The sequence below is a fragment of the Manis javanica genome, chromosome 1 (assembly GCF_040802235.1).
Source record: "Manis javanica isolate MJ-LG chromosome 1, MJ_LKY, whole genome shotgun sequence".
Classification (NCBI taxonomy): Eukaryota; Metazoa; Chordata; class Mammalia; order Pholidota; family Manidae; genus Manis; species Manis javanica.
The window spans coordinates 26543237-26568400 of NC_133156.1; the positions used below are offsets into that span (position 1 = coordinate 26543237).

The 25164-nt window shown below is 43.8% G+C and overlaps 1 protein-coding gene across 1 annotated transcript in view; it reads left to right on the plus strand.

The window, feature by feature from the left end:
* Positions 1-24245, plus strand: part of GLRA1 (glycine receptor alpha 1) — a 57160-nt gene extending 32915 nt beyond the window's left edge. Inside the window, exons 5-9 of the mRNA XM_037015821.2 lie at positions 2712-2794; positions 3971-4108; positions 6229-6443; positions 17804-17950; positions 23781-24245. Of these exons, the coding sequence (XP_036871716.1) occupies positions 2712-2794; positions 3971-4108; positions 6229-6443; positions 17804-17950; positions 23781-24071 (874 nt within the window). The 3' untranslated portion in view covers positions 24072-24245. The remainder of the gene's footprint in view (positions 1-2711; positions 2795-3970; positions 4109-6228; positions 6444-17803; positions 17951-23780) is intronic.
* The last annotated feature ends 919 nt before the right edge of the window (positions 24246-25164 follow it).

Here is a 25164-nt window from a genome sequence, read left to right on the forward strand (position 1 = left end):
GTGAGTTCCGCACAGGTTCCTTCCCTCCATCTTCACAACATGCCTTGCCCTACTGCCTTCTGGGAACAGACACCGAGAGAAGGGCCAGAGGTGAGCAGGCCTGGCCACCCAACACGTTTGCAGAATAGGCAGAGACAGCTCTACAAGTTACACTCAGCAAGTCAGAAAAAATACCACAGGAAGTTCTAGGAACAAGTGGTTCATTATAACCCAGGGGACCAAAGAAGCATCTCAGAGAGGCAGGGGTTAAAGTTAGACCCCTCAGTTTCCCCAGCATTTCAATGAAAAAAATGGCAAAAGCACATTCAAAGACAATGTTCAGCAGCATAAGTGCTTAGTTACTCAAGATGAGAAGGTTCTGGAGAGCTGCTGGACAACATTGTGCCTATAGGTAACGATATTATATTGTTCACAGGAACATTTGTTAAGAGGGTGGAGCTCATGATAGATGCCCTTATCACAAGTAGAAGGCGCAAAGGCACAAGACCCAAAGAACTGCAGCAACTTCAACCTAATGGGATGGTGCTGCCCACAGGTACAAGCCAGGGCTGCTCTACCCCTTCTATAAACACTTTCTATTCTCCACACCTTGCCCTCAGTCTAGGAAGCTGGGACCCCCTTCCCCAGCTGGGGGGGATATCCTGCAGATACCAGTTAGGGGCACACATTCAGTCTCCTGCCACCCCTCCCCACCTAATGCCCCATCTCCTCCCCAAAGGCACAGAGAAAATGGCCATGTCCATGTTATGCTCTTATATATGTACTGTTTACTAAGATTTACTTAATAGGCTGAGTACTTTACATATATTATTTCTAATCCTAACAGCCCCAGGAAGTTGATTTTATTATGCCCATTTTACAGACTAGACAAGTGAGGATCTGAAGGTTTAAGCCACAAGATCCCACAGCAGTTTGGTAGCAGAGCCTAGATTCTAGTCTGTTAGTGCAGATCTGATGCCCACCCAGAGGCTAGAACACTACAGGGCATTCAGTAGGCACTCAAATATGTGATGAATGAATGAATATGTTTTTATTTCAAAGAGCTTAAAAGGGGCACTGGTCCTAAATGATCCCCCTCCCCCTCCAGTTCCGTAGGAGAATAAATATTTCTATTTCCATTCATAGATTAGCTTTAAATGTCCAGGCCCATAGGCAAGGCTGCACAGGTTATAATCTTCAGATGTGACTGGATTCAAAGTCTCTCCTGAGAAGAGGTCAGGTGGGGCAGGGGACTTAGGAACCTCAGCAGGGAAAGTAGGCACCTCGGAGGCTCAGGCAGGGAGGGGCCAGGGGCTGCCAGGCCTTCCTCCCTCAGGGCTGCAAGGACAAAGGGGAAGGGTGCCGGGCTCAGGGTGGCCGCCAAGGCTGCCAGGACGGCAGGGGCAGGGGAGGTGTTACCCTGCTTGGATTTTGCTGCTGCCAGGCTAGTTTCCTATCTGCAGGAAGCTGAGCGCTAAGCAGCATGACGGAAGGACAGGTCAGCAGACGGTGATGCTGCCAAGGTTACTCAGCTTCAGGAACTCAACCCAGTGTGACAGCTGCCTCACTCTGGAGCTTTCATCTTCAGAAATCCAACTGCATTCACTTCCCCTTCACTCTCCCCCTCCTTCTTCCACTCCCTTTTTCCCCTCTTCTTTCCCTCCTTTTCTTCCTTTTTTCCCCTCCTGCCTCTACTTTGTGCTTCAAGTGGCCCAGATACGGGGCTGTGGGTGTGGGGGGTGGCGGGGACGTTCCCACAGGGCCACGTGCCTCACCAGGTGCGCTGTGTGTCACTCGACCTCCGCCAATGGGGAGCTTTTCAGGACAGAAGTCCACCAGCAAATACAGATGAGCTCCGAGCCCAAAGGCCAGGAGGTGTGGTTTTGAATCCTGGCTGTGCCATCAGCTTGCTGTGTGACCTTACATGAGTCCCTACCTGTCCTCTGTACTCCAGTTTTCTTACCTGCCAAATGACGGAGTTGGCCTGATGCTCTAAGACGTGCAGGGCTCTGAGAGCCTGTCTTCTCCATTCTTTGCAGCAGGTGCTCAGATGTTGGCAAAGCCTTTCAAGCTGAAGCCTTGTATCCCAGCCTGAGCTGCTGACCTCACTTCTGTTAAGGGACTCCCTCTGGCTCTGACACTGCAGCCTCTGCAGGGGTCAAACAACCCAAAATAAACAGCTAGCCCGGGTCATATACCACTTCCCAGCTGACTCCAGCATGAGCCCACAGATGTGAGCCAGTTGTGTTTGGACACCCAGAAGGATGGGGCCTCTTAGAAATAACTTTTAATGAGCCCAGTATATGAAGGGAGGCAGCCAGGAACTCAGCATGTGCTGAGGTGTGCCTGGAGTGCCAAGGGACTGGGGCTGCTCATGCGCTGCCCCCACCTGAGGGCGCTGCCGAGGAGCAGGCATGGGGACAGGCCTGGGGGCTGCCCATCTGCCAGGCTTTCAGGCACCTTGCTAACGGCAGGGCTCTGGAAGCCACACAGACTCCAAAGAAACCCAGAAGTTCCAATGTCTCTGTGTGACTTTAGGCAACTAATTTCTCTCTCTGAGCCTCCATTTCCATATCTAGAATGTGGAAATACACATGTAGTATTTCAATAAACACTAGTTCCCTAACCTCTGTGACCTCTCCTAGATAACCGATTTTCTGGTAGTAAATACAACGGAGGCCAGCTTCCCTGGTTTATAGGTCCAGCATCATTCAACACCCTTCTCTTTCTAGAATCACCCTGACCCTGGCCTGCCCCATGGACTTGAAGAATTTCCCCATGGATGTCCAGACATGCATCATGCAACTGGAAAGCTGTGAGTCCTTTGCATGAAGAAAGAACTAGATTTCCCTTTACCTATGGGACTGGCAGGAATTCCCACACAGCTGCTCCCAACCACTGGACTGCAGGAGATTAGTGCAATAGCCCAAAATACCAGATGAGGGGCTTTTCTCTTAGAAAATGCATTAGAAATGCAACTTCTCCTACATTGTCTAACTAGGCCCAGCTTTGGATTCAGCAGCAGTCTCCAAAGAGGCACTGTTCTGTGTCCCTTGTGTGAACATGCTCTCCAGGAATAGAGAGGTAATAGTTTGAGTAAGTCAAGGTCCTTGAACTCACAGGGGTATTTACTCCAGCAGGGGAGAGAGACGACTGGCTGCACAAATAACCCACAGCAGCAAGTGGTGTTTTATTAGAAGTACAAAATGCTGCTGCCCCATGGCAGAAAGACTGCTTCCTTCCAATTAGGAGGGAGAGAGGGTATTGGAGAAGGCTTTATGGAGATCACAAGTGAACCAGGATTTTAACAGATATGATCTCTTCCAAGCTGAATGCTTTAATTGCAAACAGAGAAACCGATCTAATTTTAAAAATGGAATTAAATGGAAGGGCATGGGGGTTGCTCATGGATTTGAAGAAGAAGAAACTAAAATTATAGGAATCAGTGCAAAGCACTTAGACAGCAGGAACTAATGGACCATCCCCTTGGAGCACCACCCCCGAGGGGAATCAGCAGCAGCCAGCTCTGAACCTTCTGTCACTTCACTCAAGAATCAGTCCTGGGGCACAGTCTGACTGGTCTAGTTGAATCACTATCTCACACCTTGGCTCCCAATTGATAATCCTACCACAATGACCATGTGGTCATTCCCCAGGAAAATCCACTGTGAGCAAAGAGGGAGCTTGTGAGGAGGATGTGTAGGCAAGAAGAGCAGATGTCAACTGGATGCCACCACAGGGGCAGTGGGTGGGGGCAAGAGGACAAGCTCAGGTAGGTTGCCGGGAGGGTGGCAGGAAGAGAGGTAGAAGGGCTGGGGTATAGATGTAAACAAGTAAAGCTAGTTGTAATCTCCTTTGTGCAAGAGCAACATGGTCTCATGAGTTCCATCAAGCGTCTGATGCTTCTCAGTTTCTAACCCTAACCATCCCTGACACGCTTCAAGTAAGTGCTTCTGGGAGGTGACTGCTCCCTCTTCTGATCCCACGGCAGTTGGATACACCATGAATGACCTCATCTTTGAGTGGCAGGAGCAGGGAGCTGTGCAGGTGGCAGATGGACTAACTCTGCCCCAGTTTATCCTGAAGGAGGAGAAGGACCTGAGATACTGCACCAAGCACTACAACACAGGTAGGCGGAAGGGGCCACCCTCCTCAGGTCCTGCCCAACCAGGGCTGTGGGTCATTTCAAACATCTTCTTGATTTTTGATTCAACAGATCTTATGAGGCTCCCATGATAGACATAGCTCTGTATTGATTGTCTAGTGGTTAAGAGAATAGTCTTTGAAACCAACAAGTGGCTCTGACACTCTTACTGCACCTCGTGGGGCAAGCAACTGAAGCTTAGGCCACACTGCATGTCAAGAGAACCTGGGAGATGGTCGTTATTCCAGGAAGCAACATGCCCAACTCAAAACGGACCCTATTCCTAGGGCAGAAGGGAGGAGCTGCTGTTAGGAGAGTATCTGGCAGTGGCACAGATATAGAGTAGCCAGCATACCTGAGAGGGCAACAGTAAAGTACAGAGAATGCTCACGTCAGACCTCAGCAGGAGGGAGCTAAGAGGTCACACTGAAGATCAGTAAACAGTGAAATTGGAAAGGGTCCACTAAACTGTGAGCTGGGAGAGGGTGGAAAACTATGACTGTCCAGGTCAGCTCTCTATCACCCATGCCCAGCACAGCCTTTGTTGGAAGACTGGATATAGGAATGAACTGGGGCCAGCTCACACCTGGCTTTGCATGCCCTGTCTCAGGCTGGAAAGGAGCTCATGGAAGCATGTGGAAGAATCCATCACTCAGTATGACAGCTGGAGGGATGGGTAGGAGGCTGCTGTTTGAACCCAGCTGGGTAGAGTGGAGGCATAAAATAAGCTGAAGACAGGGACCAAGGAGAGCATTTGGTAAAGGAGAGGAATTGAGAGAAACCACTGTGGGCTCTGGTGCAAGCAGAAGACCCAGAGAAAGGGCAGGCAGCCTGGGTTCTGGTCAGTTTAGAACAGCTGCCCCTTCCTGGGTGATGGACCCCAGAGAGGTCTCAGAACCTCCAAAGACACTCTCTTCATCCCTGGGCAAGCTGAAACTAAGAGAGAAATAATGGTACTCCCATTAGCAGCCATGAGAACAATGAATGAATCAGACAATCACAACTGACTCTCACATACCACAGCCCTTTATTGTTTATACAGTGTCTCTCATTCATGATCTCATTTGCTCTTCACATTTAAGTGAGAGCTGGGTTCTGTGCCTGGCCCTGTGGACACAAGGAGGAAAGACCAAGGTCTTGCCCATGTGGCGCACACAGTCCAGGGAGCACCAGGAAATTCCTAGTAGCTGTGCTTCCATGGACAAGAGCAGAGACCCCACTCTGGGACTGGCCCCGTCCCAGTTCCAGGGACACAGATGGGGAGGAGACGCACCACCCAGTGTCCAGTGCAGAGGACAGAGGAGGACGGACCTGCCTGTCACTCCCTGTATTATGCCTTACGGATTCTGATCATAGAACTGACCGGAATGGAGGAGCATATGGAGGGGGTGGGGGGCAGAGGTCTGCCTGGTGGAGACTTCACTGTTAAACTGCCCCGGAGAAGGAGGACCTCTTTGGCTGTTGAAGGCGTAAGGGCATTCCAGGCAGAGGGATTAGCAGGATCAAAAGCTCAGAAGTGAAAATGCAGAACGTGCCCAAGGCAAAAGATGGAGTGGAGGGGGCATGATCAGGGTGAGGAGAGAAGGGAAATGGGGTGGGAAACTGGGCAGTGCTCACTGTCCAGCACACTGAAGAGCTGGCACTTTTCCCTGTAGGTAATGGGGACTTTCTTGTATGAGGAGAGAGGGAAGGAAAGAAAAGCTTTACAAGAGGAAGTAACGGGTTCAAGTCACACTTTGGGAGAGCAACTGGCAGAGGGGTAAAGAACGGTCCTCTTAGGCTCACTCTGGGCAACAACACGGTGATGATGAGGACACTGGCAGCTGCCCTTCCACAGCACTCCTGGCGTGTGAGGCCAGCCCCAGTTTTTTACAGGCATCATCCCACTTTACCATCATAGTGACCATGTGGGGTAGGGGAGATGATTATTACCATGATCCCCGATTTGCTGTTCATGAGGAAACGGAAACAGAGAGGTTCAGACGCTTGCCTAAGGACATGGCTGGTGTGAGGCTGAGCCAGGACTCCAGCCAAGGCTGTTCTGACCTCAAGGCCTTGTTCCTGCCCACCGAGCTACTTTGCCTTCCCATGACCATTTCTTGCAGGCAAATTCACGTGCATCGAGGCGCGGTTCCACCTGGAGCGCCAGATGGGCTACTACCTGATCCAGATGTACATCCCCAGCCTGCTCATCGTCATCCTCTCATGGATCTCCTTCTGGATCAACATGGACGCCGCACCCGCCCGCGTGGGCCTGGGCATCACCACCGTGCTCACCATGACCACCCAGAGCTCTGGCTCCCGGGCGTCCCTGCCCAAGGTAAGGAAGGCCTGCTACCTGAGAGCACAGAACACCTGGACAGGTGAGGAGCACACTCATCTCCCTACCTTGCCTGAGATAAAGGGAAAACAGAGAATTAGTATTTCTTACCTACCACACTTGGCAGGATCCAGCATTCTGGTCCATCCAGTCTCTCCCCCAGACTCAATGTTATGTTCTATGCAGTTGCCACACTCCACATTATGGTCCATTCTCTACCAATATTAGACATATTCCACTTCATTTGCTATTAATGCAACTCCACCTCCTCCTGCATTCACTTTTTGTGCTAAATACAACATCCCACTCCTCTGACCATTAATGGTAGACATGTTGTGTTGGGGGTCTCCAAGACCACCCTGACATTCAGAGCTTTGAAAGGACTCAAGGATTCAGTGCTTCATGCATTCACCGCTCAGACTGCTTACAGTGATGTATTAAGGACACACAGCTGGATGGTAAAGGAAAGGAAACGAGTGGCGTCTAAAGGAACCCACTGCAGGCCTCCTTGCTCTCTGCCTCCCGTGAGGGACCACACAGAGCCCATTCTCAACCCAGTAACACACAGGCAGCCCCATGAGTGTACTGTTTCTGCAGAGAGAGAGAAATTGTTTTGAGATTCATTTAAGATGTAGTATTGAAGGTTTTTACTGGGTGCTGATCATGCCAGTACCTCTGCTTAGTACAAACCCAAAATTCTAGACTCCCAAAAGGAAAGCTGATGTTCAGCATAAGCCACATTGTTTGCACAAGTAGTCAAGGACCCTTATCAGTTAGAGAAAGTGGGAACACTCCCAAAATCCAAGTTCCCACATATCAACCAAGGGCCAACCTTGCAAGCAGGTCGCTTGTAAGAGAGCAGCTTCATGTCTGCTATGTTAACCCTTTTCTGCACCTACTTCAATCTCTGACATTTCTAAGCTAAAACAGCACATTCTGCTCCATTCACTATTAACTCTTGAACCATATTCTGCTCCATTCACTATTTACACTAGACATAGCATTTCACTCCATTCACTATTAATGCCAGATACACATCCTGCTCCATTCACTCTATGCTAGACACAACCTTCTGTTCCATTTTTCTAATACCAGACACAGAATTTCACTTCATTCATTACTGACCCCAAACACTAATTCTCCTCCAGTCACCCTTACAATAAATGCAACATTCTGTGCCTTATACTGTTAACCTCACCTTCTGTTTAATTTACTTTTAACACTAGATATTAATGCCCTGCTTCATTTACTATTAATGCCAGACACCACATACTCTTCCATTTGCCCATACCTGAGGTACCGCATTCTGCTCCCTTTACTGTGAATGCTTGATGCTTCATTCTGCTTTACTCTCTTTTAATGCCAGGCACTGCATTCTACTGCACTCACTGCTATCATCTGAACCACATTCTGCTTTATTCACTCAACACTAGACACAACATTCTGCTCCACTATTACTGCCAGACACCATACTCGGCTTCCTTCAGCCTTATGCTAAATGCAACATTCTGCACCATTTCCAACAGACGCTGCACATAACTTTTGTTTTAAAACAGAAAAGTTGAAAGAATATACAATGTATGCCCTAATACCCTTCACTTGGATTCCAGTTGTTATCATCTTGCACATTTACTTTATCTTTCTCTATATACAGACAGATAGGTAGGTAGGTAGGTAGATACATAGGTAAATAGATGCAATTTTGGCTGAATCATTTGAAGGTTACAGACATTATGACAGGTCACCTCTAAATAAGGAATAAGGATCACACTGAAAGTATCACATCTGAAATTGACATTAATTTAATAATTACTATTTATAAATTGAATGTCAATGTATTATGTATCATTTATATATCAATAACTACTGAATCATAATTTGTTCCACAATATCATCTAATATAGCACCTTTATTTAAATTTTCCCAACTGTCAAAAAAAGTCATCAGTAAACATGATTAGGGACCCAATCAAGGATCAAAAAAGATTCACATTGCTTATGGTTGCTCTTTTAATCTAAAATAGTCTCTCCATGTTTTGTTTCATGACATTGACTGTTCCATTACCTTTTAATGTGAGACATGACATTTTCCTTCATTTGCCATCAACACAAGACACCACTCTCTCCATTCACCCTTACAATAACAACTCAACAATCTGTCCTTTGCATTATTAACACTAGGCTTCACTTTCTGCAACATTCACTATAAATGCTTGAAATCAAATTCTCTGTTTCCTATTAGCACCAGACAACACATTCTGCTCTGTTCAACTGTAACAACTGACATAAATTCTGCTCCCTTTCCTTATGTCAGAGTAAACATTCTACTCCACTCTCTATATTAGTATATTGATACCACACTCTCTGTCACTTAGAATTTATACTGGACTCAATATTCTGTTCCACTTGTGGTTAAAATTAGATTTGATATACAACTTCATTTGCTATTAACACTCAACCTCATATTCCTTTCAATTTTTTGTGTGGGTGGAGGGGGGATATTTTAATTTATTTATTTATTTTATTAAGGTATCATTGATATACACTCTTATGAAGGTGTCCCAAGAAAAACAATGTGGTTACTACATTCACCCTTATTATCACATCCCATCACACCCCATTACAGTCACTGTCCATCAGTACAGTAAGAAGCCACAGAGTCCCTACTTGTCTTCTCTGTGCTACACTGACATCCCTGTGATTCCACACACCAATGTGCACTAATCATGATATCCCACAATCCCCTTCTCCCTCCCTCCCCACCTGCCCTCCCACACCCCTCCCCTTTGGTAACCACTATTTCCTTCTTGGAGTCTCTGAGTCTGCTGCTATTTTGTTCCTTCAGTTTTGCTTCCTTGTTATACTCCACAAATGAGGGAAATCATTTGGCACTTGTCTTTCTCCACCTGGTTTAGTTCACTGAGCATAATACCCTTAAGTTCCATCCATGTTGTTGCAAATGGTAGGATTTGTTTCTTTCTTAGGGCCGAATAGTATTCCATTGTGTATATGTACCACTTCTTCTTTATCCATTCATCTACTGATGGACACTTAGGTTGCTTCCATATTCTGGCTACTATAAATACTGCTGCGATAAACATAGGGATGCATATGTCTTTTTCAAACTGGACTCCTGCATTCTTAGGGTAAATTCCTAAGAGTGGAATTCCTGGGTAAAATGGTATTTATATTTTTAGTTTTTTGATGAACCTCTACACTGCTTTCCACAATGGTAGAACTAATTTACATTCCTACCAGCAGTGTAGGAGGGTTCCCCTTTCTCTGCATCCTCGCCAGCATTTGTTGTTCCTGTTCTTCTCTATGTTGGCCATCCTAACCGGTGTGAGGTGATATCTCATTGTGGTTTTACTTTGCATTTCTCTGATGATTAGTGATGTGGAGCATCTTTTCATGTGTCTGTTAGCCATCTAAATTTCTTCTTTGGAGAAGTGTCTGTTCAGATCCTCTGCCCACTTTTTAATTGGTTTATTTGCTTTTTGTTGAGGTGTGTGAGCTCTTCATATATTTTGAATGTCAAGCTCTTATCGGATATGTCATTTATGAATATATTCTCCCATACTGTAGGATGCCTTTTTGTTCTACTGATGGTGTCCTTTGCTGTACAGAAGCTTTTTAGTTTGGTATAGTCCCACTTGTTCATTTTTGCTTTTGTTTCCAATGCCTGGGGAGATATGTTCATGAAGAAGTTGCTCATGTTTATGTTCAAGAGAGTTTTACCTATGTTTTTTTCTAAGAGCTTTATGGCTTCATGACTTACAGTCAGGTCTTTGATCCATTTCGAGTTTACTTTTGTGTATGGGGTTAGACAATGATCCAGTTTCATTCTCTTGCATGTAGCTGTCCAGTTTTGTCAACACCAGCTGTTGAAGAGGCTGTCATTTCCCCATTGTATATCCATGGCTCCTTTATCATATATTAATTGACCATATATGCTTGGATTATTATCTGGACTCTCTATTCTGTTCCACTGGTCTATGGGTCTGTTCTTGTGCCACTACCAAATTGTCTTGATTACTGTGGCTTTGTAGTAGAGCTTGAAGTCGGGGAGCAAAATCCCCCCACTTTATTCTTCCTTCTCAGGATTGCTTTGGCTATTTGGGGTCTTTTGTGGTTCCATATGAATTTTAGAATGATTTGCTCTAGTTTGTTGAAGAATGCTTTTGGTATTTTGATAGGGATTGCATTGAATCTGCATATTGCTTTAGGCAGGATGGCCATTTTGATGATATTAATTCTCCCTATCCATGAACATGGGACGTGTTTCCATTTATTGGTATCTTCTTTAATTTCTCTCAAGAGTGTCCTGTAGCTTTCAGAATATAGGTCTTTCATTTCCTTGGTTAGGTTTATTCCTAGATATTTTATTCTTTTTAATATAATTGTGAATGGAATTGTTTTGCTGATTTCTCTTTCTGCTAGTTCATTGTTAGTGTATAGGAATGCAACAGATTTCTGTGTATTAATTTTGTATCCTGCAACTTTGCTGAATTAAGATCTAGTAGTTTGGAGTGGATTCTTTAGGGTTTTTATGTACAATATCATGTCATCTGCAAACAGTGACAGTTTGGCATCTTCCTTACCAATCTGGATGCCTTGTATTTCTTTGTGTTCTCTGATTGCCATGGCTAGGACCTCCAGTACTATGTTGAATAGAAGTGGGGAGAGTGGGCATCCCTGTCTTGTTCCTGATCTTAGAGGAAAAGCTTTGAGTTTCTCACTGTTAAGTATGATATTGGCTGTGGGTTTTTCATATATGGCCTTTATTATGCAGAGGTACTTGCCCTCTATACCCACTTTGTTGAGAGTTTTTGTCATGAATCTATGTTGAATTTTGTCAAATGCTTTTTCAGCATCTATGGAGATGGATCATGTGATTTTTGTCCTCCTTTTTGTTGATGTAGTGGATGATGTTGATGGATTTTCGAATGTTGTACCATCCTTGCATCCCTGAGATGAATTCCACTTGATCATGGTGTATGATCCTCTTGATGTATTTTTTAATTCGGTTTTATTCACTAATATTTTGTTGAGTATTTTTGCATGTATATTCTTGAGAGATATTGGTCTGTAGTTTTCTTTTTTTTTGCTGTCTTTATCTTATTTTGGTATTAGAGTGATGCTGGTCTCATAGAATGAGTTTGGAAGTATTCCCTCCTCTTCTATTTTTTGGAAAACTTTAAGGAGAATGGGTATTATATCTTCTCTAAATGTCTGATAAAATTCAGCAGTGAATCCATCTGATCTGGTAGTTTTGTTCTTGGGTAGTTTTTGATTACCAATTCAATTTCATTGCTGGTAATTGGTCTGTTTAGATTTTGTTTCTTCCTGAATCAGTCTTAGAAGGTTGTATTTTTCTAGAAAGTTGTCCATTTCTTCTAGGGTTATCTAGTTTGTTAGCATATAATTTTTCATTGTATTCTCTAATAATTCTTTGTATTTCTGTGGTGTCCATAGTGATTTTTCCTTTCTCATTTCTGATTCTGTTTATGTGTGTAGATTCTCTTTTTCTCTTGATAAGTCTATTTTGTTTATTTTCTCAAAGAACTAGCTCTTGGTTTCACTAATTTTTTCTATTGTTTTATTCTTCTCCATTTTATTTCTTTCTTTTCTGGTCTTTATTATGTCTCTCCTACTGACATTGGGCCTCATTTGTTCTTTTTTTTCCAGTTTAATAATTGTGAATTTAGACTATTCATTTGGGATTGTTCTTCCTTCTTTAAATAGGCCTGGATTGTTATATACTTTCCTCTTAGAACTGCCTTCACTGCGCCCCACAGAAGTTGGGGCATTGTGCTGTTGATCATGTGGTTTTTATCCTTTTTGTTGATGTGGTGGAAGATGTTGATGGATTTTTGAATGTTGTACGATCCTTGCATCCCTGGAATAAATCCTACTTGATCATGATGGATGATCTTTTTGATGTATTTTTTAATTCAGCTTGCTAATATTCTGTTGAGTATTTTTGCATCTATGTTCATCAGGGATACTGGTCTGTAATTTTCTTTTTTCTGGTATCTTTGCCTGGTTTTGGTATTAAAGTGATGCTGGCCTCATAGAATGAGTTCGGGAGTATTCTTTCCTCTTCTACTTTTTGGAAAACTTTAAGGAGGATGGGTATTAGGTCTTCACTAAATGTTTGATAATATTCAGCAGTGAAGCCATCTGGTCCAGGGCTTTTGTTCTTAGGTAGTTTTTTGATTACCAATTCAATTTTGTTGCTGGTAATTGTTCTGTTCATATTTTCTGTTTCTTTCTGGGTCAGCCTTGGAAAGTTGTATTTTTCTAGAAAGTTGTCTGTTTCTTCCATTCACTTTAAAGAGTAAAATTCAGTGGCATTTTATATAGTCACAAAGTTGTACATGCTCACCACTATCTAATTCCAGAACATATTTATCACCCCAAAAAGAAACCCCAATACTCATCAACAGTCTCTTCTTGTTTCCCAGTCCAACAAGCCTCTGGCACCACTGATCTACTTTCTACCTGTATAGACTTGCCTACCCTGGGCCTCTCATGTAAGTGGAATCTTACAGCCTGGACACTTTTATGACTGGTTTCTTTCATTTAATGTTTTTGAGGTTCAACCATGTTGTATAATGTATTGGTACTTCATTCCTTTTTATTGCTGAATAATATTCCATACTATGGATATATCACATTTTGTCTGTTCACCAGTTGATGGACATTTGGGTTATTTCTACTTTTTGTTTCTTATAAATAATGCTGCTATGAACATCTGTGTGCAAGTTTTATGTGGACATATGTTTTCAACTCTCATAGATATATAACTACAAGCAAAATTATTGGGTCATACAGTAACTATATGCTTAACTCTTTGCCAAACTATTTCCCAAAGTAGCTTTATCATTTTATAATACCACTAGAGTTCTGATTTCTCCACATCTCAACCAATGCTTATTATTACCTGTCTTTTTGACTGTAGACATCTGAGTGGATGTGAAGTGGTATCTCACTGTGATTTTGATTTGCATTTTCCTAATGACTAATAATGTTTGGCACTCTTTTCATGTGCTTACTGGCCATTTCTAGATCTTCTTTGGAGAAATATCTCTTCAAGTCTTTTTCCACTTTGTAATTGGGGCATTTATCTTTTCATCACTGAGTTGTAAGAGCTATTTGTAAATTGTGGATTTTAAACCCTTATCAGATGTATGATTTGCCAATATTTTCTCCTATTCTGTAGGTTGTCTTTTCACTTCATTGATAATATCCTTTATACACAAGTTTTTAATTTTGATTAAGTCAAATTTATCTATTTTTTCTTTTGTTGCTTGTGCTTTTAGTATATTTAAGAAAGTAATGCCTAATCCAAGGTCATGAAGATTTACACATGTTTTTTCCTAAGAGTTTTATAATTTAGCTCTGAATTTAGGTTTTGATCCATTTTTATCTATTTTTATGTGGTATGAAGAAGGGATATCATTCTTTTGCATGTGGATATCCAGTTGTCACAGCACCATTTGTTGAGACTATTCTTTCCCTCCATTAAATTTACACTCTCATCAAAAATCAATACAATAGATGTATGGGTTTATTTCTGGATTCCCAATTCTATTCCACTGATCTATGTTATTCCTATACCAGTACCACTCTGTTGATTACCATAGCTTTGTAGTAAGTTTTGAAAATGAGAAGTGTGAGTCTTCCAACTTTGTTCTTTTTAAAGATTGTTTTGGCTATTGTGGGTCCCTTTCATTTCCATAGGAACTTGAATATGAATTTTAAAATCAGTTTGTCAATTTTTGCAGAAAAAAGAAGTTTTAATTAAAAATGCCTTGATTCTGTAGATGAACTTGGGGAGTACCCCGTCTTAACAATATTAAGTCTTCCAACCCCTTAACACAGGATGTCTTCTTGTTTATTTAGGTGATCTTTAATTTCATCCCACTACCTTCTAGGACTTGTGGTTTCTAACAGAAATCAGCTGTTAATCTTATTGAATCTCCCTTATACATGATCAGTTGATTCTCTTTGTTTTTTTCAAGATTCTCTCTCTGTCTTTGTCTCCTGACAGTGTGATTATGATGTGTCTAAGTGGGAACTCACTGAGTTTTTCTTCCTTGGAGTTCATTTGGCTTCCTAGGTGTATACATTAGTGTTTTTCATCAAATTTGGTAAACTTTTGGTAGTTATTTCTTCAAATATTCTTTCAGCTTCTTTCCCCTCCTTCAGGAATACCTATTAAACACATGTTAGTGTATTTGATAGTTGTCCACAGGGTTCTGAGGCTTTGTTCATTTTTCTTCATTCTGTTCCTCTGACCGGATAACCTCAAATTCACCAATTCTTCCTCAAGTTCACTGATTCTTTCTTCTGTCCATTCAAATATGCTGTTGATCCTCTCTAGTGAAATTTTCAGCTCAGTTATTTTATTGAATTTATTTTATTCTTTTCAACTCCAGAATTTGTTTAGTTCTTTTCTATCATTTCTATCTCATGCTCTACTTTGTATGAGAGTCTATACAAATGATACTTCTGTTCTCACACTTTTATTGTTTAAATATGATTTCCTTTAGTTCTTTGAACATATTTAAAAACAACTGACTTAAAGTATTAAGTCCAACATCTGGGCTTCCTAAGGAGCAGCTTCATTAGGCTGCCTTTTTCCTATATATGGGCCTGTTTTAGTCAACATAGGCTGCTAAAACAAAGTACCATAGAATGGGCAGCTTAAAAACAGCAGAAATTTATTTCTTAGTTTTAGAGATTGGGAGTCTGAGATCAAAGTACCAGCAGAGTCAGGCTCTGGTTGGGACTCTTTTATAGTCACAACCTGTGGACTTATTGTATCCTCACATGATGGGAAAACAGCTAACCAGTTCTAAGGTCTCTTTTTATAAAGGCACTAATCCCATTCATGAGACCCACCCTCATGACCTAATTACTTCCCAAAGGTCGCACCTCCAAACACTAACACACTGGGATCAAGATGTCAACATTTGAATTGGGGGTGGGGGGACACAAACATTCAATGTTTTGCAGGACCATACTTTCGTGGTTTTTTTTGCATATCTTATAAATCTTTGTTGAAAATTACACATTTTACCTAATGTAATGTACATTTCCAAAAATCTGATTGTCCCTCTCCTCAGGATTTGTTGTTGTTTGTTTAGTAACTTTTATGAAATAATTCTGTAATGTCTGTATTCTTTCTTGTGTGGGGCCACTGAAGTCTCTGCTCAGTAAGCTTGTTGGTTAGCTAAAAATTGGAGATTTCCTTATATGCCTAGATAGTAAACCTCTCAGACTTTGCCAAGGGACTATGTGTGTGGGTTAGGACACAACTTTACCACTCAGCCCATCAGTTTACAACTTGACCATTGCATTCACTTCCTGCTTTTTCAGGTCATCAACATTGGTCAGAGTCTTCCCTGGGCATGCACACAGGCCTAAGCATGCACATAGATTCCCAGGAATATGTCAGAGCTTTCTAAAGCCCCCTATGAACATCTCTAGGTAGATGTACCTTTACATTAGGTACAACATTCTGTTCCTATCACTCTTAGACTAAACATAACATTTCTGTTTCCTTAATGATAATGCTAGATCACCACCCTCTTCTCTTTAGTATTTTTTCCAGGTACCATATTCCATTTCTCCCAATATTCTGTCCAGTCTTGACACATTTCTCTTCTGTTTTCCCTTGCACTCTTCACCCTAATATTTCAGCTGAGGAGAGGCAGCAGTTGGGTGATGGGGGCAGTCACTGAAGCACACAAAACATTGTTCAGGTTTTCCTTTCAAGCCTTTTAATCGACCTGTTTGCCTCAACTGTTCCTCTTACCTCAGGCTGATATGATATTCAACAATCGCCACTGTTTGTTTTCAACAGATGACCCCAGGAAAAAGGCTGTTCACAGCAGCCCAGTTCCAAGTCATGTCAAATAAAGGTAGCCTTGTGAGGGCAGCCTTTCAGTGAACCACAAGATGGGTCAAACAATGACAATTCTTGGGGAATGGGGTGTTAAAGAAGCTGCAATTCTGTTCTGCTCCTCCCCATGACTGCCAGGACACTGGTTTTCAAGGCTAGCAAGATGTTGGGAATGAAGGACAGGAGTAAAGGAGGTTTTAACAAAACCCCAAGGAAAATAAGTGAAAACTTGTACACAAATGTTCATGCAGCATTATTCATAATAGCCAGAAGGTAGAAACAACCCAAATGTCTATCAACTGATGAATGGATTAGCAAAATGGTATATCCATGTAATGGAATATTACTTGGACATAAAAAATAATGAAATACTGATACATGCTACAATATGGGTGAATTTTGAAAACATTATGCTAAGTGAAAGAAGCCAAGCATAAAAAGCCACATACTGTATGATTCCATTCATATGATATGCCCAGAATGGAGATACAGAGGAAGCAGATTAATCACTGCTTAGGACTGAGGATAGGGGAACCACAGGATTGGGGAAATGATGGCCAAAAGGTACAAGGTTTCTTTCTGAGATGAGGAAAACATTCTAAAATTGACTATGGTGATGGTTGCACAATTCTGTAACTGTATAAAAACCACTGAGTTGTACACTTTAAATGCTTGAATGGTATGATATACAAATTACATCTCAATAAAGCTCTTTTAAAAAAATGCTTTAAAGTGGTTATGTAGGAGAATGTCCTTGTTTGTAGCAATTATGCACTAGTTTTAGCACAGGCAGTGGGACATCATGTTGGCAATTTGCTCTCAACTGTACAGGAAAAAAGTTATTTGTACTATTATAGATGCAACTCTTGTAAGTGTGGAATTATTTTAAAAGAAAAAGAAAAAAGTTGAATTTTTAAAAAATGCCCCAAACTGCTGTTCTGAGATACAGCTGCTTTTCTTAATTAAATGCTTGTAGGGTTGCTGTTAGGCTTTGGTTAATTAAGAGTTCGGGAAAGGTAGATTCTGAGCTTTTTTGCTAGTGTTCTTATTGCCTTCACACAGGAGAACATTTCCAGAGCTCTTACTCTGCCATTTTTGCTGACATCCTCTATTTACTTTTAATCCTAGGTACAACTTTCTGTTCCTATCACTCTTAAGACTAAACATACCATTCTGTTTCCCTAATGATAATGCTAGATACACCATCCTCTGCTCTTTAATACTCTTCCAGGTATCATATTTCATTTCCTCCAATTTTCTGTCCAGTCATGATGCATTTCTCTTCTGTTTTCCCTTGTACTCTCCACCTTAATACCACAGCTGAGGAGGGGGCAGCCGCTGGGTGGTGGGGGCAGTCACTGAGGCACAGAAAACACTCCGCCACACTCAGTATTTCGCTCTCCTCTGCCCTTCCCTCCCCGTCCTGTGTTCTCCCCACCCACCTCTAGGTGTCCTATGTGAAAGCCATTGACATTTGGATGGCGGTGTGCCTGCTCTTCGTGTTCTCAGCCCTGCTGGAGTACGCTGCTGTCAACTTTGTGTCTCGGCAGCACAAAGAGCTGCTCCGATTCAGGAGGAAGCGAAGACATCACAAGGTAGGCCTTTGGGTCACTGCCTCAGGAGGGGCAGCTGGCAGTAAATGGAAGAGCTCCCGGCGCCCTTGTCTGTGACACTTTTTTCACTGAACCATCCTTCTTAGTGGGTAAGGCAGGCATAGAATAGGGATTAAAATTCTAGAAGTCCTAACTTCCCCTTCCATATTAAATGATGCCCTGATTGGATCTACAGGAACCACTCTTCCCACCATAACACAACAGAAATTAGCAGGTTACACCTGGAGGCAGAATGATAGGGCCAAGATAGCAACAGACTGTGCACTAAGCATCCAGGCTGAGAGTTATTTATTGGGGTTTTCTGCAAGGCTACATTTTTTCATGGGGTTGTTCCAGAAGGGAATTGCTCCACAAAAGATGAGGCCTTTTGAGTAGAATGTCTAGGTTCTAGGCCTTTGCTTTCTACCTCCAAGGAAGGGGTGTAAGGCAAGATCCTCCCCCAGAGTGGATTCTCTCACTTTATGAGGGATTGAATAAAGAAATATTTGGCAGGCCACTTTGAAAAGTCACTAAACCCTGTTAACTGAGATGTAATGTTCCCAGCCAGCAAATGCACTGTGGGGCCTGCAGCCTGCGGGAGGCAACTGGCTCCATGCCCCAGCCCAGTAGCCACTCCCCCAGGAGTCCTTCCCCTGGAAGAGAAAGAACTCACTTTTCTCTCCTTTGCTCTTTTGCTCACCCAGCTTTTTTCCTAGCCCCTCAAACATACACTCATCTCATTCTCTCCTGGATTGCCCTTCCAATGCACTTTGCTTAGTCTTGACCAATCACTCATTTTCCAGTTCTCAGCTGAGGCATCTTTCCCTAATACCCTAGACGAGATCTAGGTCCTATATGAAGATTCTTATGCAAGGCTGTCAAGTATGGCTGTGTAGGTTGTATCCTGCAAGGGCCCCTGGCCAACAAGGCACTCTTCTCCAAGTCCTGCCTGGCATGGAATATCAGCCAAACAAAGGGATTCTGCTTCATATGCCTGGAGGGGGAGGGCTATTTTCCTAATCTGCACAAGGATGTTTTGTGTGCTAGCAAAGGTCATGTTCTAATTGAACTTGGTTTCTTTCCTTCTGAATATTTTCCTAGATTTATAATTACATATTCAGTGATGTGATTGTTTTATGCTCATCTCTTACACTGAATTATGAGCTCCATAAAGGGAGAGACCATATCTGTTTTTGCTCAGAGCTTTATTCCTGGTGCCTAACACAATGCCTGATACATAGTGAACATGCAGTAGGCATTTGTTGAAGAAATTGGCAAAAGGATAAACAAACTAATGAACAAAGAGGTCTTTGTTCAGAGTCAGAGAGCCTGACAAGAAGTTCCTCCAGTGACAGATTAGGGCAGTCAAGAACACATACACTGTGGCCTGTCAAGCCACACCACACACCTGCCACCCAGAAAGGCTCTAGACTGACCTATTTGAAACAGCTGTCTACCCAGCTACAACGGGCAGTGTCAAAGGACTATGATTCTTTAGCACTGTTTGGTAAGTGACTTCGAGCTAGCCTCCTTCTGGTTCCAGTTTTTCCATCTGTAAAATGGATTAAATGGGCATAATGGGGGACTGTGGCAAGGGTTAGATCAGATGCCAAAGCAGCTTCAAGTTTTGTTCCTGTTACACAAGTGCCAGGGAATAAAATGATTACACAGGCATAGATTTCTATCAGTATGTTTCTTATACATCAGAAAGCTGATTCAGTGAACTTCCAGAAGTTTACCATAGGCAGAAGGCAGACATTCAAAGACAGAAGATGTCCATGGGAGTTAAGATCCAACCATCCTTCGGTATCTGCATTGGAAGAGGAAATGATCTTGGGTACAGCAAGCCAGATAGGACTTCTTAAAGGACTGCTAGTTTCATTCCCTCCATTACTATCCACTGAATACCTACCCTCTGACTCTAAAATATTCTAAGTGAGAAACTGACCAAACACAACTATTTCTAGGATTTACTTTGCATTTTCCCTTTTTCCCCAGGGCCAATTGCTTTTTCTATTTCCTTCTGCTAAAAGAGGGAATACATTTGTTGAAGAGACACTTATTTGGGAAGGCTACATCCAAAATATTTGACAAGTACCAGGCCTCTAGAGTGTGCATTGCACAACTCCAGGAGGCCTATATGCGTAGACTAAACTGTGAATGCAGCCTCCAGGAGATGAGGCTATGGCATGGTAGGCCCAGAGTACTTCCAAAGGCTGCTTCCACCTTTGCCAGAACCCAGCCAGCATTACACACTAGAGGAAAACAAAAGCTTTCTCTCTGGCCAGTGTGAATAAAGCCACTACCCAGATTTGATCAGATTCTCCCGCTCAGTTCCCTCCTCGCCTTCTCACAGTACATCAGTACTGGAGGAGAGCTCCAAAGGCATCCTGTCCACTCCTGACATGCAAATGATGACAGCATAGAGGAGCAAGTCACCAGGATCACGGAGGCACTGGCAGCAAAGGCAGGGGAGTTGCTCTGTGACTCCTCCCAAAACATTGACAGTTCACCATCAGTTGCTTATCTATTCGTCAATGTTTCCATCCTGAAGCAGATAAAAATAGTCCAGCATTTACTAGGTCTTAAATAAGAACCAAGATTTATCCCAAGGCAGAGGCCAAAAACTAATAGCCAGAAGGTCCAACTCAATATGGAAATATCTTCCATTTCACCAGCAGTGTCTTAAAAATCTGGAATACAATGCCAGCATTTAACAAACACACTTCTCGCTCACTCAAAAAAGTCACAGCCTCTGGTGCCACTGGATTCACATCCTAGGTAGCGCTGGTGCACACGAACTGCCTAGAGGGAACGGAATGCATTCTGCAGGCTGCCGGAGTCCCTTCTACCTGGAGGGCTTCTTCAGCCTAGCTCACTTCATCACTCAGATTTCCCCTGCCTGACCCCTGGTGTGCATTTCAGTGTGACCTTGTTCCTAAGGGCTCTGAACTTAGCCCAAATGGCAGAAACTACAAGGACACAAAATTGGGTTCACCATAAAGACCAGCTTCCTTTGCAGAAAGTCCTTCTGGGTATTGGCTTGTAAACTGGTGGCATATAAACTTAGGTGGCAGAAACCTCTGTTAGTAGGAAGTTTGCAGGGGGTATTTTAATCCCCAGATGGTGAGTGACGGGTAACTAGCTATATGCCTGAGCTTCTCAGAGCCTGTGATCTTGGCCAGGCTCCTCAACTCCCACCATCCTTCCATGTTACCACATTTGTTGAACAGAAAGCATCTGGTCCAAATTCCCTAGCCGGCCTCATTAGTCAGATTATTAGGAAAACTCTTTGAGCCCGACTGGGCAGGCACACTACTAACCTCCCTGGGTTCTAGAGTACACACAACCAGATTTCCCAGCCAGACGCAGTTGGGCATTCGTTTCCTGCCACCTGCTGGGAAGAATAGGAATAGCAAGCCTTTGTTCCAATCATTTTTAAGGAATTTCCTTTCTCCTGGCTACAGTATGAAAATTGATAATCATCTAACTAGGTGGAGCCTGGAGTACACACCTCCATCCCTTCCACTCCTATATTTAACAAATTAGGAAGGCAGAGAATAATTCACCCAAAGCTATATAGAAAGTTAATTTGGTGCTTCCCCCTGCATAACTAGAACCCAGTGAAAACACATTTTCAAGCACGCAAGCCTGCAGCAAGGGCAGATTTATTCTGAGAAGCAAGAGTCGGACCCAACCCCACTTCCAGGCAGGGGTCCAGGAATTTGGCCAGCTTCCCCCAACCCCTCTCCTTGTCCCTAGCACAAACCCTCTACCACTGCCCTACTCATAGACAAATTTATTGAGCACCTATTTGCCAGGCACCGTAACACATCCTCTTTCACCCACTTCTGCAATGAGGGTGTTGGACCAGATTCATTCATTTGCCAAAGACTTCTTGAACATTTATCATATGTCTCAAATCTTCCTGGTGCCATTAAAAAAAAGGCGGGCAGGGTGTGGGGGGGGGTGGCTAGGACTGAAGATCTAAAAGTAAACATTTATTTATCTAACATTTCCTGAGTCCTTAGCGTCTGTCTCAGAACTATGTCCGTGTGCTCAGTGTTGAGGACTCAGTGAACATGATGCTTTGCCTCTGTCTTGGTGGAACTTACAGTCCGGCAGGAGAGAGAGACACCGATGAAGAAACACAACATGATTAGAGATTTTTTTTAAAAAAAAATAAAAGAGGGACAGATGTACAGGAAGCTTATGGAGCACAGAGCAAGGACACGAAGCCTATCCTAAGACTCAGGAAAGGCTTCTGAGTAAGAAATTAGTTCTGTGAGAGTGGAGTTGGAGGCAGGGGTGGTATTAGAAGTATGTTCCAGGCACAGAACAACTTGAACAGAGGCCCAGAGTGAAAGACAAGGAGATGGTACTTTAAGATATGTATAAATACTCTACGACAACTGCAGCATAGAATGCCAGATAGAGGATGAGAGAGACTGGAGTTGCAGACAGGGTCCAGGTCCTCTGAGGCCTTGCTCACCATGTGAGGATTTTAATCACCCTGAAGTCAGTGATGGCCTACTAAAATAAAAAGTTCCAAACAAAAGATGACCAATAAGGACTGTTAGAACAACCCAGTTAGGGCAGAGAGCCAGACTAGAGGCAGGAAGGAGTTGTGGCTAGAAGGCAACAAGCCCAGATGGTGGCCCAGGCTAGGTGGCCAGAGCTGGAGAGGAAGCAGCGGCCACCTCACTGCATTTGCCCCCACTGGCCTTATCCTGCACAGGACAGGGTAAGATGAGACTCCTGCTCTACGAGCCCCCACTACCGGCGAGGACAATGTGCACTGCTAACTCCCCAGGGCCACCCACTGAATCAGCAGCTCAGCTGAGACTCTCAGGGCCACCTCAGAAATCCCATGGAAAGAAAACAAAGCTGGACATGATGAGGGCAGACAACAGGGTGTCCAAGAGTCAGGTCAGGAAAAGATCACCATGGGCTGGGAAAAAGAGCAATTAGGAGGGTCAGGGCAGCAGGCGTTTTAGAGGTGAGCATAAGGCAGAGAGGTAGAAATGCAGGAGGGATGACTGAAAAGGTGCAACAAAACTGGCAAGTTTGCAAAGCATATGGTAGGGGGTGGAGGAAAGGCATGAAGGTAAGTTGGAGCCAGATGATGAAGGACTTTGAGTGATAAGTTGATAACATCCAAAGTATGTCTGAGGCAATAACTGCAAGGAATATAGGAACATGGGGGCAAGAAGCAGCAGTGGCCTTGCTGGCCTGTGGAAGAGGTGAGGCCCACAGATTCTGCTTGCTCCTGGGCCACTTGCTCCTCCCCGCGACCTGCGCACGAGGAGACGTTAACTGGGAAATGGGGTGGGTGAAGAGGGCAAGGAAGCAACAGAGGCAAAGCAGGGGATCTCTCCAAATTGTCCCCTGGATCTCTAACAAAATAACACTCAGTACATCTGCTCATCTGTAACCTGTGATGGTTAAAAGAACCTTCTGAGGTAGTGGGGTGAATCTTACCCCCTGCTTAAATGAAAAAAAAAATTAAATAAAAAAGCCCTGAGACTCAAAGAAGGAAGTGATTTGTCTAAGGTCTTACAGCCAGCAGGCGCTAGAGCAGACACTGAACACAGGTCTCCAGACCCCGGCCACATTCCTATCCCCTGGTCTGCGTCTGTTTCAGCATGCAAGTGGCACCCCTCCCTAAGGCACAACCCCAACCAGGCACACAGCCTTCCAGAGCCTGGACTGGTGGCCCAAGAGGCAGGGAGAAACCGACAGGCGTGATGGCCCCCAGGGGAGTGCCTTGCAAGTGGGGGGTGCCCAGCTGCTGTCTTATTTTAAGTAGAGTCCCATGTTGAATCTATTCCAGGAGGATGAGGCCGGCGAGGGCCGCTTCAACTTCTCTGCCTACGGGATGGGCCCAGCCTGTCTGCAGGCCAAGGACGGCATCTCGGTCAAGGGTGCCAACAGCAACAATACAACCAGCCCCGCCGCTGCGCCTTCTAAGTCCCCAGAGGAGATGCGAAAACTCTTCATCCAGAGGGCCAAGAAGATCGACAAAATATCCCGCATTGGCTTCCCCATGGCCTTCCTCATCTTCAACATGTTCTACTGGATCATCTACAAGATCGTCCGCAGGGAGGACGTCCACAACCAGTGATGGGTCTGGGACTGGGGGTGGCTGGGAGCGTGCACAGTGGGGACAGCACAGGAAGCTGAGAGCCTGAGGCAGAGCAGGGAAGAGAGGGAGGGGCTCACACGCACAACTCTCTCTGCAGTACGTGCAATAGCAAGTGCAGGAATGCATGAATCTTAGAGTGTGGCACTATTTAAACCTCGGGTAGGCTACTGGGAGGGGGAGGGGGGCTTTTCTAACAGGGATGAGGGACTGGGAGGAAGGGCAGGGGTGGGGTGGGAAGTCAGGGAGTAACAGCTTTCAAAAGCTTGAGTCCATGGGCTGTGCAATTTTCCTATTTGGAAAGAGAGTGCAATCTGCCCCGCAGCAGAAGGAAAGCAATGTAATATATGATATATATTCATGCTTAATACTAACGCAAAACCACAAGAACAAAATGTTTGTTTCTTAACCTATCAGCATAGTAACTGCTTAAAGTTTTAAAGTCACGGAAGTGATGGACAATTTTTCCCAGTGGAAACAGTCACAAATAAGCTTGCTCTGGTGTATGTCCGTATCACAGCCTTCCAAACACCACGCCTATCTCAAACTGGCCCAGGTGGACACATGCCAAAAAGCCATTCTGCCTCTGCTTCAAGAGGGTAGTGCATCCTGGGCATGGGGGGTGGGAATGGGGAAAGGTAGAGAGGAGAGAAGGGAGGGACTAAAGAGATGGGACAGTTCAGAGGCCGAAAGACTGAGAATCAAAATCACCCACCTCAATCCTCATACACCAAGGCTAAGGCCCACACCTGCCCCTCTCAGAGCCCTCTTGCTTCTGTGCTTCCACACCTCTACCTTCCACCACCACCCAGAAATGGCCGTTATGGTTTCCTCATTATATTGTCAATATGCAATCTTTTTTATGGTTGAAAAGTAATAATCTCAAGAAATAATATGCAGATAGACTAAGGCTCAACAGATGCACTTTCTTCAAATGTCTATTTTTTTTTGAAGAGTGTCTTTGGAACTGCAAGTGGGTATATCTTTGGGAAGGTGGGATCAGTGGGCTGAAACAGACTGGTTATGTAGTGGTCCTGCAGAGTAAAGATTTAGCTGTTGTAAGGTAGTCCTGAGA